The sequence below is a fragment of the Lichenostomus cassidix genome, chromosome 14 (genome assembly GCF_008360975.1).
Source record: "Lichenostomus cassidix isolate B80296 chromosome 14, HeHo_3.0, whole genome shotgun sequence".
In the NCBI taxonomy this organism is placed as follows: Eukaryota; Metazoa; Chordata; class Aves; order Passeriformes; family Meliphagidae; genus Lichenostomus; species Lichenostomus cassidix.
In genome coordinates this window covers 3,323,818-3,339,151 of record NC_139495.1, presented here as the reverse complement: position 1 = coordinate 3,339,151, position 15,334 = coordinate 3,323,818, and the positions used below count along the sequence as shown (strand labels likewise).

Genomic DNA, 15,334 nt, shown 5'->3' with positions numbered 1-15,334 from the left:
TAGGCGCCCGTACTTTGGCGCTGGGGCAGAGCCCGGCTGCCGGAATGAGCAGAGGGTACAGGAAAAACAAGGAGTCGGTGCCGGCCATAACTGGATTCTCAAATATGGCCAATCGTGCTATTTTTACAGGGGCGTATTTATTTTCGGAGGACGCTGGGACGGATTCAAGAGTCTCTTTCTTCAGCCCGGCGATATTTAAGGATCGGTTTGAACTGGCTCTATTTAAAGGCTTTGCCTCCTGCCCACTTTTCTTAACCCCTTGCGCAAGCCTTTGCTTTCCACCCCTCCTAAAAACAAAACAAACCCCCAAAAAAACCCAACAACAACAACAAAAAACACCAAAACCACACACCAACAGCACCGCAAACGCAAACCTACAAAGGGCCCCTCGGTAGCAGGAAGCAATCATCATTTCAGGCGATATTGTTAAAGCCGTAAAAAACAACAACAACAAAAATATCCCTGCCTATCCCGCTGCTGTGGTTTAATGGGAGTTTCGGCTGTTAATTGTACAGATCTTTTTAATGGAGTTTAGCCTGGAATTGCCGTGACGAAGCCAAGCTTTGCGAGGATCGTGCCGGGCAGCGGACGGGGAGACCGAGCACCACCGAGGTGCAGGGACAGGGGATTTCAAAGAACTCCCAGAAAAAGGAACATAAAAAATAATACAAAAATAAAATAAGAACACGTTAAAAAAAACCTGGAGGTATCAGAAACCACACTCCCTCCTTGAGGGGACACAAATCTGAGGCTCATTCCCAGCACGGTGGGAAAGCTCCCGGACGGCGGCACAGAGCTTGGTCAGCTTGGAGAGGCCAGAGCTCCATGCCTCCCTCCTGACCTGCCTGGATTTCAGTAAAGGAAACTTTGGGAGGAGAAATTTAAAAAAAAAAAAAAAAAAAAAAAGAGAGAAAAGGAAAAAAAAGGAAAATAAAATTACCCAACAAAAAATGAGAATAATTAAAAAAACACCAAGAACCCGCACTCGGTTTGGCTTGAGATTGTCCAGATGAATTTTTGCAGAGATCGTATTCTGCTGCAGTAAGGCGGTGGAGGAGAGGGGGGAAAAATAACCACGGGGGAAAAAAAGGGAGGGAAAAAGAAAAAAGACAAAAGGGAAGGAAAAAAGAAGGTGTTTGCCCATGTGCTTGGCTTCATAGCCCGTTCGGTTTACACCTCTCCTCTTAGCACCTGGGAAATTGGCACTGCCACCTAGTCTAAAACTAATAAATCTTTTTCCCTCGATTCAGGCTGCTTCCTTCTCTGCAGATGTTGGCAATCAGGTTTGCAAATTTCAAAGTCATTCATCCCGGGCGGCTGGGAGAAAAGCAGGTTTATTATTGCAAAACCTGTCACCCTCCCAACGCCTAAAGTAAACTCAGAGTCACCTCTCCACGCCCAGGGGAAAGAAAGGGGAAAAAAAAATTAAAAATAGAGCCAGAGAGGGAAATCAAACGGTCAGAAATCCCTTGCGTCCTCGCAGGGAAAGCAGCGAGCAGGAATGTGGGCAGGAGAGTGCGGCAGCCTCCTCCCGGCACTGCCGGACTCAGCGAGCCGCTGGGAAAGGGAGCTCGGAAAGGGGGGAAAAAAATAAAAAGTCTCCAAAAAACAAAAGTAATTTAAAGAAATAAATAAAAAGCTGACTGTGGGGAAAAAAATAAACCGTGTGTATTTCAGTGTCTGCTTTTTTCTCTTTTTTTTTTTTTAATGGAGATGCAGCCGTGGGGCTGCCCAAGGATGAAGCACGTCGAGAAGGGGAAAAAAATATAAGGAGGGAGCAGTCACTGCATGCGAGTTTTGTCTGCGGGTTTAAAAAATAAGAATCGCGAAGAAAAAAATCAAAAAATAAAAAGAAAATTAAAAAAACCACCAAAGCCAGAGGCGCCAGCAGCGCTGCCCGGGGGCAGAGGGACCTCAGTGGGGCTCCGGCTGCACCGGGCAAGAAATCACTAAATCACTTCCATTTTACCCTTTTCTCCCAGCCCAGCCACGGGGATTTTTGCCTGGCCGGGAAGCACAGCGCCGTGCAGCATAGCCCCATCCTTCCGCAGCCCAGTCTGCGCCTCTCCCAGCTTTCCCGAAAATCGGATTTGTTCCCCGGATTTATTCCGCAGCCGCCGCGGCAGGGATTTTCCTCAGTGCCAACAAAACCGTACGCTGGGAGGGGGGACTTTTACCGGCTAGGCGCGATTTTTACCCCCCCATTTCCCTATTTTTTACTCCATTCCCTCATTTTTCCACCATCACCCTATTTTTTTCGTATTTCTTCCCCATTCCCCTGTTGTTTTTTCGCCAAATCAAAACCGCGCAAAGCACAAAACACTCCGGGAAAACACGCGAAAAAGCTGCTACAGCATAAATATATAATTACGATGAATAAGTTTATATTTTGGGGGGTTAAACCCCGACCCCGCGACCGCGGAGGAAACGCTGCCCGCGACCGCGGAGGGAAGAAAGGGAAGGCGCGGGGAGTACCGGAGGGTTCCGCGGAGCTTACCCGGGTGGGAGTGGAGGCTGATGCCCGATGCGAGGAATTTTCCGGGCTGGAGGGCGGCGGGGAGCCCGGCTGCCATGGGTCCGGCGGCGGGGGCCAGGCGGCCAGTGGCTCCCAGGCGGTGGCTCTCCATGGCCAGCCCGGAGAGCAGCGGAGGGGGGCCGTGCACCGAGCGGGGGGGCCCGAAATCTCGGCCATCCATCATCCACTCGCCGGCTTCACGGAGTCTCCCGGATCGCTGTCGGTGCCCGCCACCGCCTTCCCCCCCCCCTCCCGCCCCCCACCCCCCTCCTCCTCCTCCTCCCCCAAAAAATCAGATGGTTTTCAAAAATAAGGCGTCCAAGCGTCCCATGGCGCGGTGCAGGGAGCCAGCCCCGGCGCGGCGGTCTCGGCGCTGCCTGCGAAGGAGAAAGAAGGGGGAGGTGCGGTGAGACGACATGCCCCGATATCCCCCCTGCTCGCAGCCACCCCAAAAATACCCCCCAAAACCCACCCTCACCTTCCCGGACTGGGGGAGGTAGAGAAGGGGGAAGAAGCGGGGAGAAAGGAAAAAAAAAATCTAAGGAAAGCTCGTGGCAAAAAGCAGGGGCGAGGAAAAAAGTGTTTAAAAATAATATTTTACGAATTTAAACTTTTATTCCAAGAGTTTCCATTTGGTCCCGGGCGCGCCCGCCCGCAGCCGCAGCCCAGCTCCGGCGGGACCAGTGGGGACGGCATCGCTCTTCGCCCCGGAAAACAAACACAAAAATCCCAAAACAGCACCCCACCCACTCAAATCTTTCTTCTTCTTCTTCTTTCTTTTTTTCCCCCCTATTTTTGGTTTTTTATTTTTCCCCCATTTTCTTTATTTCTCCTCCGCCGCGGGCTCTGGCAGCGGCATCTCTCCCGCAGCCCCGTTTCTCCCCTCTTTTCGGAGCTCATTCCCAAGGCTCCAAACCACCGACTGGGCTTGTCGTTTGGGCTTTTTTTTTTTATTATTCTTCCTTTTCCCAGAGCCGCTTTCACTCGGGAAAACAAAACCCGTATTATCATTTCCCGGCAGAGCGAAAAAACAACAACAGAAAAGAAAAAAAAAAACCAACAACCCAACCATATATATAAAATTATCTATATTTGTACTTGCAGCCTGATGAAAGGCTCCACTCGCCCGCCGCATTTTGCAGCGGGATGGAGAGAAATAATAAACACTGCGGGGATAAAGTGGAGATTCTCCCCGTCAAAGCCTCTGCAAAAGCTACCGGAGCTCCCAGAGCAGGGGAGGGATGATTTAAAAAAACAAAAAAAAAACAAAACAAAGAAAGGAAAAAAAAAAAAGAAGAAGGGGGGAGATGCGGAATTATATCCTAAAAAAATCTCACCGCTTTGCTTTGGTGGGATTTGTAAAAAAAACTGGTTTTCGGGTGGATTTTTAAATTAATTAAACCCTGCCTGCGTGGCTGCGCGGGGCGAGCCTCACCCCGGGAGCTGCGGGAGCGGCCGGATCCCGGCTGGAAAGTCATCCAATCAAGGGGAAAACGGCTAAAAAGGGGCAAAAAGCGGGAGGGATGTGCGGAAGGGGGGGTTCTGGGGGGGACGGGACCGCCGCCCCGGGGTCGGGGTGCGGGGCCGGTGCGGGTCCTACCTCGGCGCGGTCAGGCCGCCTGGTCGCGGGGCATGGCGGCGGTGCGGGGCTGGGGCGGAGGGTGCCGGCTCGCCGCCCTGCCCGCCGCCCGGCTCCTCCGCTGCTCCGCTCCGCTCCTCAGGGGCAGCAGCGCGGGAGCGACGCGCTGGCGGCCGCGCCATGGAGCGGCGGGGCCCCGCCGAGCTGCGGCATCGCCTCCACACACACACACACACACACCCCCGCCTCCCCGGGCCGGCCCCGCGCGCGGCTCGGCGGCGCTTAAGGGGAGAGAGAGAGAGAGGAGGAGAAAAAAAAAAAAAAAAGGAGAGAGGAATAAAAAAAAAATTAGGGAGAAAAAAAAATTATTTAAAAAAAAAAAAAGGGGAGCGCGAGCGCGGGGCGGGAGGGAGGGAAAAAACGGGGGAATGGGGGAGGGAAAAACGGCGGCGGCGGGGCCATGAAACACGCATTGTTCTCGGCGCGGCGCGGGCGGGTCCGCGGGCTGTTCGCGCCTTCTCATTGGTCGGCCGGGCTGTCACTCAGCAGCGGGTAAACAGGCGGCGGTTTCCAGGCCCCCCGCTCGCCCCGCCCCCGGCGCTCCCGCTGCTGTTTCGAGGTTCCCCCCGCGCTCCCGCCCGGAGCGGGCGGGCGGTTGGCGGGGAGCGGCCGCGGGTCCCCCCGCTCCGAGCGGGGCCGTGAGGGGGGAGCGCCCCGCGACCCCCTTTATTATCTGCGGGGGTTAAATCCTTCATCCCGCCCGGGCAGGGCTGAGGGGGAAGTGCCGCCGGGCCCTCTCCCACGGCCCCGCCGCGGACAAAGCGGCCTTTCAGGGTCGGGGGGGAGCGGGGGAGGCTCCCCTGCCCTGCCTGAGGGCTCCGCCTCCCAAAAAATTCAAAAATAGGGTGAAAAGGGAGGCTGGGGGAGGAGACACACACACTCCCCCTCAGGATTTTGAGGGGGGCTGCCCCCCCAGCGCTGCCCGCCGGCCACACCAACTTTTACTTTTCTTCCCTTTTCTTTTTTTTCTTTCGATTTTTAATTTATTTTCCCCTCTTCTCCCCCTGTTTTTAATGTATTTTTTTCCCTTTGCCCACCCCTCGGGGTGAAGGGGGGGTTTGCTTTCCCAATCCACCCCCCGCTTCTTTACTTAATTAAACAAAAATCGGCTTTCATAACGAAAAAGGGGAGGAGGGGGAAAGTCTAATGCGGTATAAATTAAAAGTAATAATAATAAAGTGTCGTTCCCCCCTCCCCGACAGGAGTTTCGGGACATCGGCCAGAAAAGGGGAGAAACAGCCCCAAAAATCTGCTTATTTTTAAACATTCCAAGCAAAATCGAGTTCGTCGGAAAGCTCTCAGGCTGCGCAAGGCCCTGTTTTAGCGCGAAAATAATAATAATAATAATAAATAATTATTATATATATGTTTTTATTTATATTTAAGAGCAAAACTGCGTCAGAGGCGAGGGCTCAAACCCTCCAAGGGGAGGGCGCTGCTTTTCCCAGTCTCCTTTAGCAAACCAAAAAAAACGGGGGGATCGGGGGTGAGGAGAGAAAAAAATATTAATGGTTTGATCGCTTTTATGTGGCTTTAAAAGCATATTTTATAAATGTTTAATGCCTTCACGCCCGGACCTCCCCGCCGCTGTCCCCGGGCCGGGGGGTTGGCATGTCATAAATCAGGGAAATGCTAATAAAAAATAGAAAAAAACAGGGTCGGGCGGGGCTGGGGGGGGACAGCCACCCCTCCCTGCAACTCCAGCCCTTCCTCCTCCTCCTCCTCCTCCTCCTCCCCTTCCCCCGGCCGGGAGCCATCTTGTAGCATCAGCTCCTGGCTGGGGCATCGCTGCTGCAAAACACCCTCCAAAAAACAAGGAAAAAAGCCCCTCCGATCTAATATACACGTTTTTCTAATTATTATTATTGTCGTTGTTGTTGTTGTTGTTGTTTTCCCCTCTCCGGCGCGGTCCGTTTTCCCACTGTTTTCCGTATGAAATCCTAGCCCGCTTTTTTCCATATTATTTCCCCCAATAGCCCTGCAGCTGGGGGGGATACACACCCCAATAGGGGGGCTCAAATGCCCCCCTGGAATTTGCGGGGTGGCTGCCGCTACTACCTTTTCCCCCGCAAAGCTTTGCGGCAAACACCGCTTTCCTTCCAAAATTCCCGTTTTTATTAAAAATAATATCGGGGCGGCGGGCGGGAATGTCCCGCGAGCAGCCGCAGCGCGTTGTGCCCCCCCATTCCCATTCCCGTTCCCATTCCCATCCCCGTCCCATTCCCATCCCGATCCCGGTGCCCCGGGCTCCGGGCAGGTTCCCACGGTGCCGCCCGCCCCCGGGCCGCCCCCCGCCCCCCCCGGGGAGGGGGCACCCCCGCCCGCCCTGCTCGCCCGGCTCCTCTCCCTCCGTCTCTCCCCTCGTGCTTTTCCCTTAATTTTCTTTTATTTTCCCTTCCCCCCCACCCCGTTCTATATTTTCTCCATTTTGTTTTGTTTTGGCGTTTCTTCCTGGTTTTTTGTTGTTGTTGTTGTTTTTCCTCTTTTTCCCGTTCTTCCCGTCTCTCCCCTCCCCGGACGAACGCGAGATTCCCGGTGGCTGCCCCGTCCCGGTCCCGGCGGAGGCGGAGGGGAGCGGGCATGAGGCAGCGGAGCGGTGCGGAGCTCGCAGCCCCCAGCCCCACACCGGGCATTGCCCCCCCTCCCGGGATGCAGGTAGGACGGGGGGTTGGAACCTGGGAATGGGGGGAGTTGGGCGAGGCTCTCTGGAGACGTGGGAGGCAAAGCAAAGCGATGCCCCCCACCCCCGACGCATCGCCCCCGTTTTGGGGGGCTGCCAAGTTGTGGGGGGTGGGGGACGCTCACCCCTTCATTGCCAACCCAGCTGGGCACAGGCCCTGCTGGACCCCCATCCCCATCTGCTGGGACCCCCCAAATCTCCTTTTTTTCCCAGATGCACCCCCCATGCTCCCCATCCCCAGCCATGGGGATGCTGTGCAACCTTTCCGCCCGCTGTTTTTAACGTGCTTACTACGCGTTTTCAGGGTGGTTTTGGAGCTATATTTAAAGCGTGCAGTCAGTGGCTGGATTTAGAAATCCAGGCATAAATCACATTAAAACGCGGACGGCGACGATCCCAACGCGTCGGCAAAGCTTTGCCCTGATTTCAGTCCTTCCCCCCCCATCTTAAAAGCAGAACCGAGTCTGACAGCAGGGTCCCATCCCCCCCAAATAAAACCCTGTAGGGACAGAGGTGGGATTTGAAGGGAAGGGGGGCCCTGCTGGGGTTTATTCCCATGAATCCATGGCGATCTATTTATCGATGGGGGGGCTTGGATAATTCCAAAGCCCGGGGTTCCTCCCCACCCGTGCCCCTGTGCCTGCAATGAAGGAGCTGCCATCCCTGGGGAGGGGGCTCTAGAGTGGGGGGTCCCAATGAGGAGATCCCCAGGGAAACGGTTTGGGAACTGAGCAAAGAATTTCTGATTAATGACCTGAACAGCTCAGGATTTCGGTTTTCTCCATAAATCCTGGCTGATTACAACCCTTGTGCTCAGCCTGGCAGCAGGCTTTGCATGGGGGGGAGCCCAAGAAATAAACCCCCCAGGGGCTGTACCCAATGCCTGGCAGCAGCTGGAGGCTGCAGCATCCTCCCCATCCCAGCCAGAGCAGAAAAGAAGGGAGAGGAGACAGGGGGTGCATAGGGATGTGGTTGGTTGCCGCTCGGGGTTTGTAAAGCCAAACTTGTCCCAAACCCCAGTCTGGTCTCAAGTCCAAATAAAGACTGATGGGGATTTTTTTCCTTGCTTGGCACAAGAGGGTGGGTGTGTATGCAGGATCCCACCCTGTTTTCCTGCTCTGCCGTCTGTGCACCCCAAAATCCCAAGCTGGGACCCCCAGTGCCAGGATCTGCCCCGTGCTGTGTGCTCTTTGCTTTCCACAACCTCCACCAAACGCCTGGTACCAGGCTTTTGTCACAGCTAGACTGCCTCTTGGACACATCAGGCTGGCTTTTCTTTTCCTTTTACCTAATAATAAGCTTTTTTCATCCAAGATCAGGGGGAAAAAATTAGGCGGGGGGGGAGGGCTGACATGCACAACCCATAGAGTGCTTTGAGAGGAGCACCAACCCCAAAGCTGTAATTACTGCCTGCGTTTTTTGGCTGTGGATCAGCTGCTAAATTGGTCGTAAGGCACGGAAACGGCAGTTACACCTTTCAGCGGAAAAAATGTGGTTTAGTGGAGAAACGTGCATGGGAAACCTCCCCAAAACTGCAGTCCCCATACAACACTCTGCTATTACGGGCTCTGCATTTGGGAGTTTAAAACAATCCTCCATCCAGGTGAACGGGAACCCTGAGCTCCGAATTACAAGACCTTCTACATCAACAGAGTAAATTGGGGATTTTTTCCCTTGATCTGTCAGTTATATCAAAAATACCCTCCTGGATGCAGGACACAAGCAAGAGAGAGGCAGAAGCATGAGCTATTTTGAGGTTTGATATAAAATAGGTACCCTTGGCTTCAGCAGTTCTCCATAGCCCAGCCCACAGGAGCTGCAGGTACTTTCGTATGCATACAAAACATTTTAAAATGGAAAATATTCACAGCTGCTCTCGCTGTTTTGACAGGGGGGAAGGAATCACGGGGCATGTTAAGGAGATATTAAAAGCTGTGGTTTGAAGCTCCTAAAGCATTTACTCAGCGGGAGAGCCAGAGAAAGAAGTTTAGAAGTTAACTGCATACTTGTGTGCCTTTGCTCTGTCCTTCTTAAAATTCACCTCTGCTATCTGCTTCTAATTTAAACAAGCAGAGCCCTCCAGGAACTGGAAAATCCAGATTTGCAGCATCTCCCAGGGAAAGATGATTTCCTACGTTGCCCCCCCCAGCGAAAGGGTCCTGCTGAAGGTTAAACTCGTGAGTGCCTTTGGTTTTGCACCAAGTTAATCTCCCCACAAAATAAAAGATCGGGGAAATGCTGGTGAAAACTGCACTGATGTTGCTGACTGGATACTGGCTAGGTCCCATCCCTCTTCCAGAGCCACACGTGGATTTCACCACCACTTCCAGAACTGAATGCTCATCCCCACACCGTGCCCTGGCCTGCTTCAGCTTCCCCGCCTGAAAACAGGGTAAACCCATCCACCTCCCCGGGGTACATTATCGTGGCTTAAAATTACCACTCGCAAATGTATTTTCAAATCCCTTCATGAAAGGCATCAGAAGCACTGGGTGTTAGCAGAATACATCCTTCACCTTTTAACAGCTGTTAATTGCCATTAAAACCAAACCTGCACAGCTTTACTGGAGCAGCATCCGAGTTTCCGTGTCGCATGCCGCGCGTTGCAAAGCTTGCGTTCACCCTTGGCCGTGCTCTCCTGCACGTGCCAGCTGCCCCGACGAGGTGTGGTGGATAAATCCTGTCTCACTGGTGGTTATCTTACACTTTGGGGACCACTGGAAGGTTTCCTGAAGCCAGTTTTTTTCCATCGCCCTCCCCACCTTCCTGTGAGTCGTTGCACCAGTTGCAAGAAGCTCAACACACCTTACCTTGACTCGCAGCAGGAAAGAAGATGGGATGCGAGACTTGTTCCCAAAAATACCCTGAGGAAGCAAGCAGAAACCTGCCCTCGAGGAACTGTGTCCCTGAGGCTGAATCCAGCCTGCAGCTGCCAGCAAAAGCATGTGCTGGGTGTCACAGGGATGGGAATAGCCCTCTGTGGCGTAAATCCAAGTCACCAACAATTAGGGCTGGGGAAAGGCTGCCAGCACTGCCCTCCCATCCACCGTGCTGGGGGTCCCTTCCCTGCTGCCTTTGGGGCTTATTAACCTGATCCCTTCTGAGGCATCCCCCCATCACCCTGTGGCCCAGGTCTGGCTGGAGAAGCCAAGCATCAGGCAGGGGAGTAACCCTTCGGGAAAATGTTGTGGCAGGAGTTTTCCTGGTGTCCGTGAAGCCACTGGCTCCTCACACCCTTCACAGGTGCTTCATGCACTCCCAACTTCCAGACCCACCCGGGAGTGCCCTGTGCCACCAAACTGCTGATGCTAAAACACATGAGATGGATTTAGCAGGGTAAGAAGGCTCTGTGATTCCGAGCATCTTGTTAGATCCCATGGTTTCCTCTCGCCCTGCATCCCAGCACAAGGGACTGCTGTCCATAGCTGCTCCCAGGGCTATCCCATCTCTTTTCCCATCACCCCAGCCCTCTGCATGGGGGAAGGGGCTGTTGGACAAGCCGAGCCCTTTCTGCTCCACAAAGCTCGTCAGCCAGCGGCACTGGGCTTATAATTATTATTTCCTTAAAGACGAGCCGAGCAGCTATAGACAAAAAAGTCCCCTCTTGTCGGAGCTGGAATTTGATGTCCTAACGACTGTTTTTGTACCGCGCCTGTTAGAGGAAAGAGCTCGGCAGGAGGGGGAAAGAGAGATTTAATTATAGAGCTGCATTGTGATTTTGCACACATAGCTGGCTGTTGTAATCAGGTTACAAGTGTATCTGATTTTCTTCCCTCCCCTCCCTCTTCCTCCTCTTTCTCTTTTCTTTTTTCTTTTTTTTTGCCTCCCCCTTTTTCCTTTCGGTGGTCCAAATTAGTTGCTTATGTTTGGGTGTTGCAGAGACGAGCTGCTATTTGCCTTCGCTGAAGATCTTGATCAAGGGAACAATGTTTCCAAAGAACCTCGGCAGCTCTTTGCCAAAGGAAGGCAGAGATTCCCAGCTCCAGCAGAAACCCTCGGGGCTGTGCTGGGCACTGGCATCCCACCATCCCCTCCCACCTCCAAAATAAGGGGAGACACACGTATATATACATATATTTATACATGTATTTTATATATATATATTATATATATATATATTATATTTTTTAATATATAAATATATATATATACATACACACAAACATGTGTACATGTATCTGCCTCCCCCATGCTCCCCACCAAATTCCTTCACACCCAGGATTCTCTCAATAAATCGATGCATTTGAAGAAGAGGAGGAGCCCGATTTACCTTACCTGGGGCAGGAGAATGGGAAGACAGAAGAAAAGAACCTTTTTAAAAGAAACTTCGTGTTTTCCCTATCTGAGGCAAGCGATGCCGCGCTGGGATTGGGGGCTGTTGTTGGGTTCATTTAGGAATCCATTGTTGTCCATGTGAATTCTTTTTTACATTTCAAATAACAGGATTATTTCCCCAGGGGGTAATATCCTGTAATTTGAACACAATAATGGGAATAAATTACTTACTTAGAACTAATAACGACAGCCTGATTCCAATATATATAGGAACTGTAACAGCTTTGGTTAGTTAAAGTGTAATTGTGTCGACGGATGACATTTTCTTTCAAAGGAATCTGAATGACTTTTAATTAAATTTGCTGGGGGTGGGGAAGAGAGGGAGAGATACACTGGGAGATCTCAGCTGCTGAGGCTGTGGCTGGTCCCAGCCATGGTGCCCCAAGTCCAGCTTTGCCCTGAGTCCAGCTTTGCCCCAAGATTGGTGTCAATCCAGCAATTCTGTGCTGGAGTTTAAAGACCAGCACAGAACAGAGGAGAAGGAAACCAGCACCAAACCCTCACAGCCCCGGGATGGTGGGACAGAGGAATGGAGGGGATGGAAGGATGGAGCTCAGCACATTCCCCAAGCTCCAGCCTGGCAGAGGGCAGGGCAGTGCCCTTATCCTGCCCTGGGACATCACAGGGGAATGGAGGAGTCAGCGGAGGGCAGGAGCCAGGCAAGGCAGCTCTGCTGCTCACATTGGAGTCACAGAATCCCAGAATGGTTTGGATTGGAAGGGAATCTTTAAGACCATCTTGTTCCACCCTCTGTCATGGGCAGGGACACCTTCCACTAGCCCAGGTTGCTCCAAGCCTGGCCTTGAACACTTCTAGAGATCCAGGGGCAGCCGCAGCTTCTCTGGGCAACCTGTGCCAGGACCTCACCATCCTCACAGGGAGGAATTTCTTCCTTATATTCAATCTAACTCTGCCCTCTGTCAGTTTAAAGTCATTCCCTCTTGTCCTGTCCCTTCATCCCTTGTCACTCTCCAGCTCTCCTGGAGCCCCTTTAGGCACTGCAAGGGGCTCTAAAGTCTCCGTGGAGTCTTCTCATCTCCAAAACCCCCGTTCCAATATTACCACTTCAGCCCAAGGGTTCTTCAGGGAAGGCAGCTCTGCCAGGGTCCGGGATCTGCAGTAGCAGCTGTGCATCCCAGCTCCTCAGCCTCACCCCAAAACTCCCCTGCAAGCCCCGGGCTCTGCACCTCTCACCGCTGCCTTCAGTGCCAGCCGCTCCTCAGGTTTATTTCTGAATCAGCAGCACGCGAGGTTCCCTTCAGAGGCAGGGAAAAAAAAAGAAAAAAAGCTGCAGCATGCAGAAAGCCAAGTTCCTGCCCCGAAATAATCTTGGAGAGGAGCGGAGTGCTGCTGCCAGCAGCTCCAGCCTCCTCCAGGACTCATTTTCCTCTGTTTATCTTGAAAATATTTCTGCGCTGAGGTCCCACCCCGCGCGGCGGAGCCCTGCGAGGCTGCCTTCAGCCTGACACACGGCCTCTTGTTTATCCACTGCGAGTTTTACAAATAGCTTATTAAGCCCAGAGGTCTGTTTGCTGGAGGAAAACCTCACGGTGCAGCTCCTGCAGCCCCCCAGAGGCTCCTGCCAGCTGTGCCCCTTCCCAAAACCCCTGTGATGTGCATCGAGGGGCTCAGGCCTCTGTGGCTGCAGACATCGATGTCTGCCGGGTTTGGGAATCACTCCTGTTTTGATAAAATACCCAGTGTGCTGCTGATGAATCTCCCACCACTGTCATCCTCTCCCTGCTCCCAGGGCTGATGGGATCCCAGCTGATTCCTGGGATCCCCAAAATCCCCGATCCCAGCTGGGATTTTGGCATGGCACAAGGATGCTGTGGCCCTGCAGCTCTAGATCCTGTGATCCCATGGTAGATCTGCCAGGCAGTTTTTGCCTTTTGCAAGACCCCACTGCAAAGGCTCCTGGTTTTGAAGTTTTGCAGGGGTTTGGGTTGCAAGGAGCACATTTTGGGGGTTGGTGGAAATGTGTCCAAAGCCATGAGAGACGAGGACAGTTGGATGCTGTGTAAGGTGGTCCTGGCAGGAGCCCAGTGGTACTGTGCCTCAGATTCCCTCCCATGCCCCTGCTGCCCACCTGGCACCAGGATCCCCAGGATCCCCAGGGAGCTGGGACGGGGATTTCAGCCCACAGCAAACAGTGGCAGGGATGTCCCATGTCACCTCACTGACCACAGGGTCCATCAAACCCATGCCCAAGCACCTCTGCCCCTGCTGCCACTGCTGTCCTGGCTGTCCCCAATCCCCAGCACCCCAACCCCACCTTGGGATGCCCATCCTGAATGTCCCCTCCCCAGGACCCCCTAAAGCATTGCTCCTGGAGCACACAGCCACACAGAGCCCCGTAACACAGCAACATTCATAGCCCAGCGGAGGAGATTGAGTTACCTGCCCCTGGAAGAATAAAGGAGGCATTCAGCCATTTTTTTAAAGTCTTTTCCCCTGCCAAGGCCAGACACCGCGGTGACAGTGGCACACAGAGGCAGGGAAACACGAGCCTTTGCCTCTCCCTCTGAGGGTGACCCCAATCTGCCCCACATCCCCCCCATCTCCGACCCTTTAACACCATGGGAAACACATGCTTTTCTCACCCGTCACGAGCTCCCTTATCTTTTAATAAAACCTTTAAGAGCAGAAGTCAGGCAATGCCGGCACAAAGGCAGCTCAGCCTCCTCCCGGGACATTAATCATTTTCTTTGACACGTTTTGCTAATTAGCCAAAGCGTTTGCCTCGACAGGGGAGAAATTGGGGCCTGGGAAAAAAAAAAAAAAGAAAAAACATTAGAAGAAGGGGGAGAGGTAGAAGGAGGAAGAAATGGGGGAAGAGAGAGCTGACGTCACCCCTGTGTGATCCAACATCCCTGGCCATCACCTGGCTGAGAGAAAACCCAGTCCCAAGCCCTTCCCAAAGATTTTGGGGCAACACACATTTTACCTTCCCCATCCCACTCTTTACCCCAATAGTGCAGATTGCAGCCGTGGAGGGGTTATTTGAAACACGGTGTTTGGAGATTTAACTCGTGGCTTTATCTTTTACACGGCTGTTAATCCTTGGGACACATGTTTCCTATCAGCCCTTGATATTTAACATACATTAAGTGTCTTATTAAATCCCAGGGACTGGCTCCATGCAGACCTCTCCCCCAAGGACCTGCCCTGAGGGCATCCCGAAGGCAGATGGGGCACCCCAGCTCAGGCACAGATTTTGGGTGTAGAGGGTGTTAGAACCAGCAGGGAGAGAAATAAAAAGGGGTAAAGACAGCCTTTAAATTGCTGTTTGGCCCCCTGAGCAGCTACTGCTCACACTCATGGGGAAACCCCTTGCAATTTTAAAAAATAAGTTATTTTAAAGGGTGTTCTGGCAATGCTGTGGTGGCCAGTGACAGAGGGGTGAGCCCATCTCAGGCAGGGCTAGCTACTGCCTCAGCATGACTTCTTTTTCTAGGAGCCTCACTCAGTTTCCATAGGATCTGAATTTTTGGGGAGAGAGACCACAGAGAGAACAACTCGATGTGAATTCCCTCTAATCCACAGCATTAAGAATCCCAAGGAGAAAGCATCTCCTGCTCATGCCTCCCTCCAGCCCAGCATGGCAAACACTGGCTCCTGTCCCATCCCTGAACATCAGCTCTCCACCCCAACTCCTCAGGGAAGGGCAAGGCAGGAAACCACACAGCACAATCCCCTTTTCTCCACAAAACCAAGTGTAAGGACAATAAAATTGGGTGATACAGACCCCAACATGATGTGAGGATGTCCCCCTGCCCATAGCAACTGTCCCATCCCCAACCATGGGTACAAGGGAGCAGGAGGAGCATCCCAGAGCCACGCCAGTCCTTTGGGGAGCCTTAAAAAAAATAAATCACAGCTCTTTGCTCCTCTCCAGCATGAGTTTCTCATTGCTGTGGGATGACACACACTACCTCCTCCAAAACAAGGCGCTGTATTATTATTCTGTTTCTAATTTGGGGGTTGGAAATGATTTTCCATGCCAGATTCCAGACTAAACCATGACCCCCCCAAAAAAAAGTCACTGATGTGCTTTCCAGAGAGCAGTGGCACAGTCAGTGCTCTGTGTGGAAAGGGTGAAGGTGGGATACACAGCAATGAGAACCACAGAACATCTCTCTCAATGCCCATTTCCAAGAAAAAA

At 52.6% G+C, this 15,334-nt stretch overlaps 1 protein-coding gene and 1 long non-coding RNA gene across 9 annotated transcripts in view; one reads left to right on the top strand and one right to left on the bottom strand.

Annotated features, from left to right (window-relative positions):
• TNRC18 (trinucleotide repeat containing 18) overlaps positions 1–2,771 on the bottom strand; it is a 54,272-nt gene extending 51,501 nt beyond the window's left edge. For all 4 annotated transcript variants that reach the window (XM_085074505.1, XM_085074509.1, XM_085074508.1 and 1 more), the window contains exon 1: positions 2,498–2,771. In XM_085074505.1, coding sequence (XP_084930631.1) covers positions 2,498–2,699 — 202 coding nt within the window. In that variant the 5' untranslated portion in view covers positions 2,700–2,771. The remainder of the gene's footprint in view (positions 1–2,497) is intronic.
• A 2,815-nt stretch (positions 2,772–5,586) lies between these two features.
• Positions 5,587–11,353, top strand: LOC146430662 (uncharacterized). Of its 5 annotated transcripts, XR_014855065.1 has the most exons (3): positions 6,818–8,656; positions 8,908–9,011; positions 9,134–11,353. It is a non-coding gene; the product is annotated as an uncharacterized LOC146430662 (long non-coding RNA). The 5 variants fall into 5 exon arrangements; XR_014855064.1 differs by lacking the exon at positions 6,818–8,656 and adding an exon at positions 5,587–6,809 and having other exon boundaries at positions 8,908–11,353; XR_014855067.1 differs by having other exon boundaries at positions 6,818–8,487; positions 8,908–11,353.
• Positions 11,354–15,334: the final 3,981 nt, after the last annotated feature.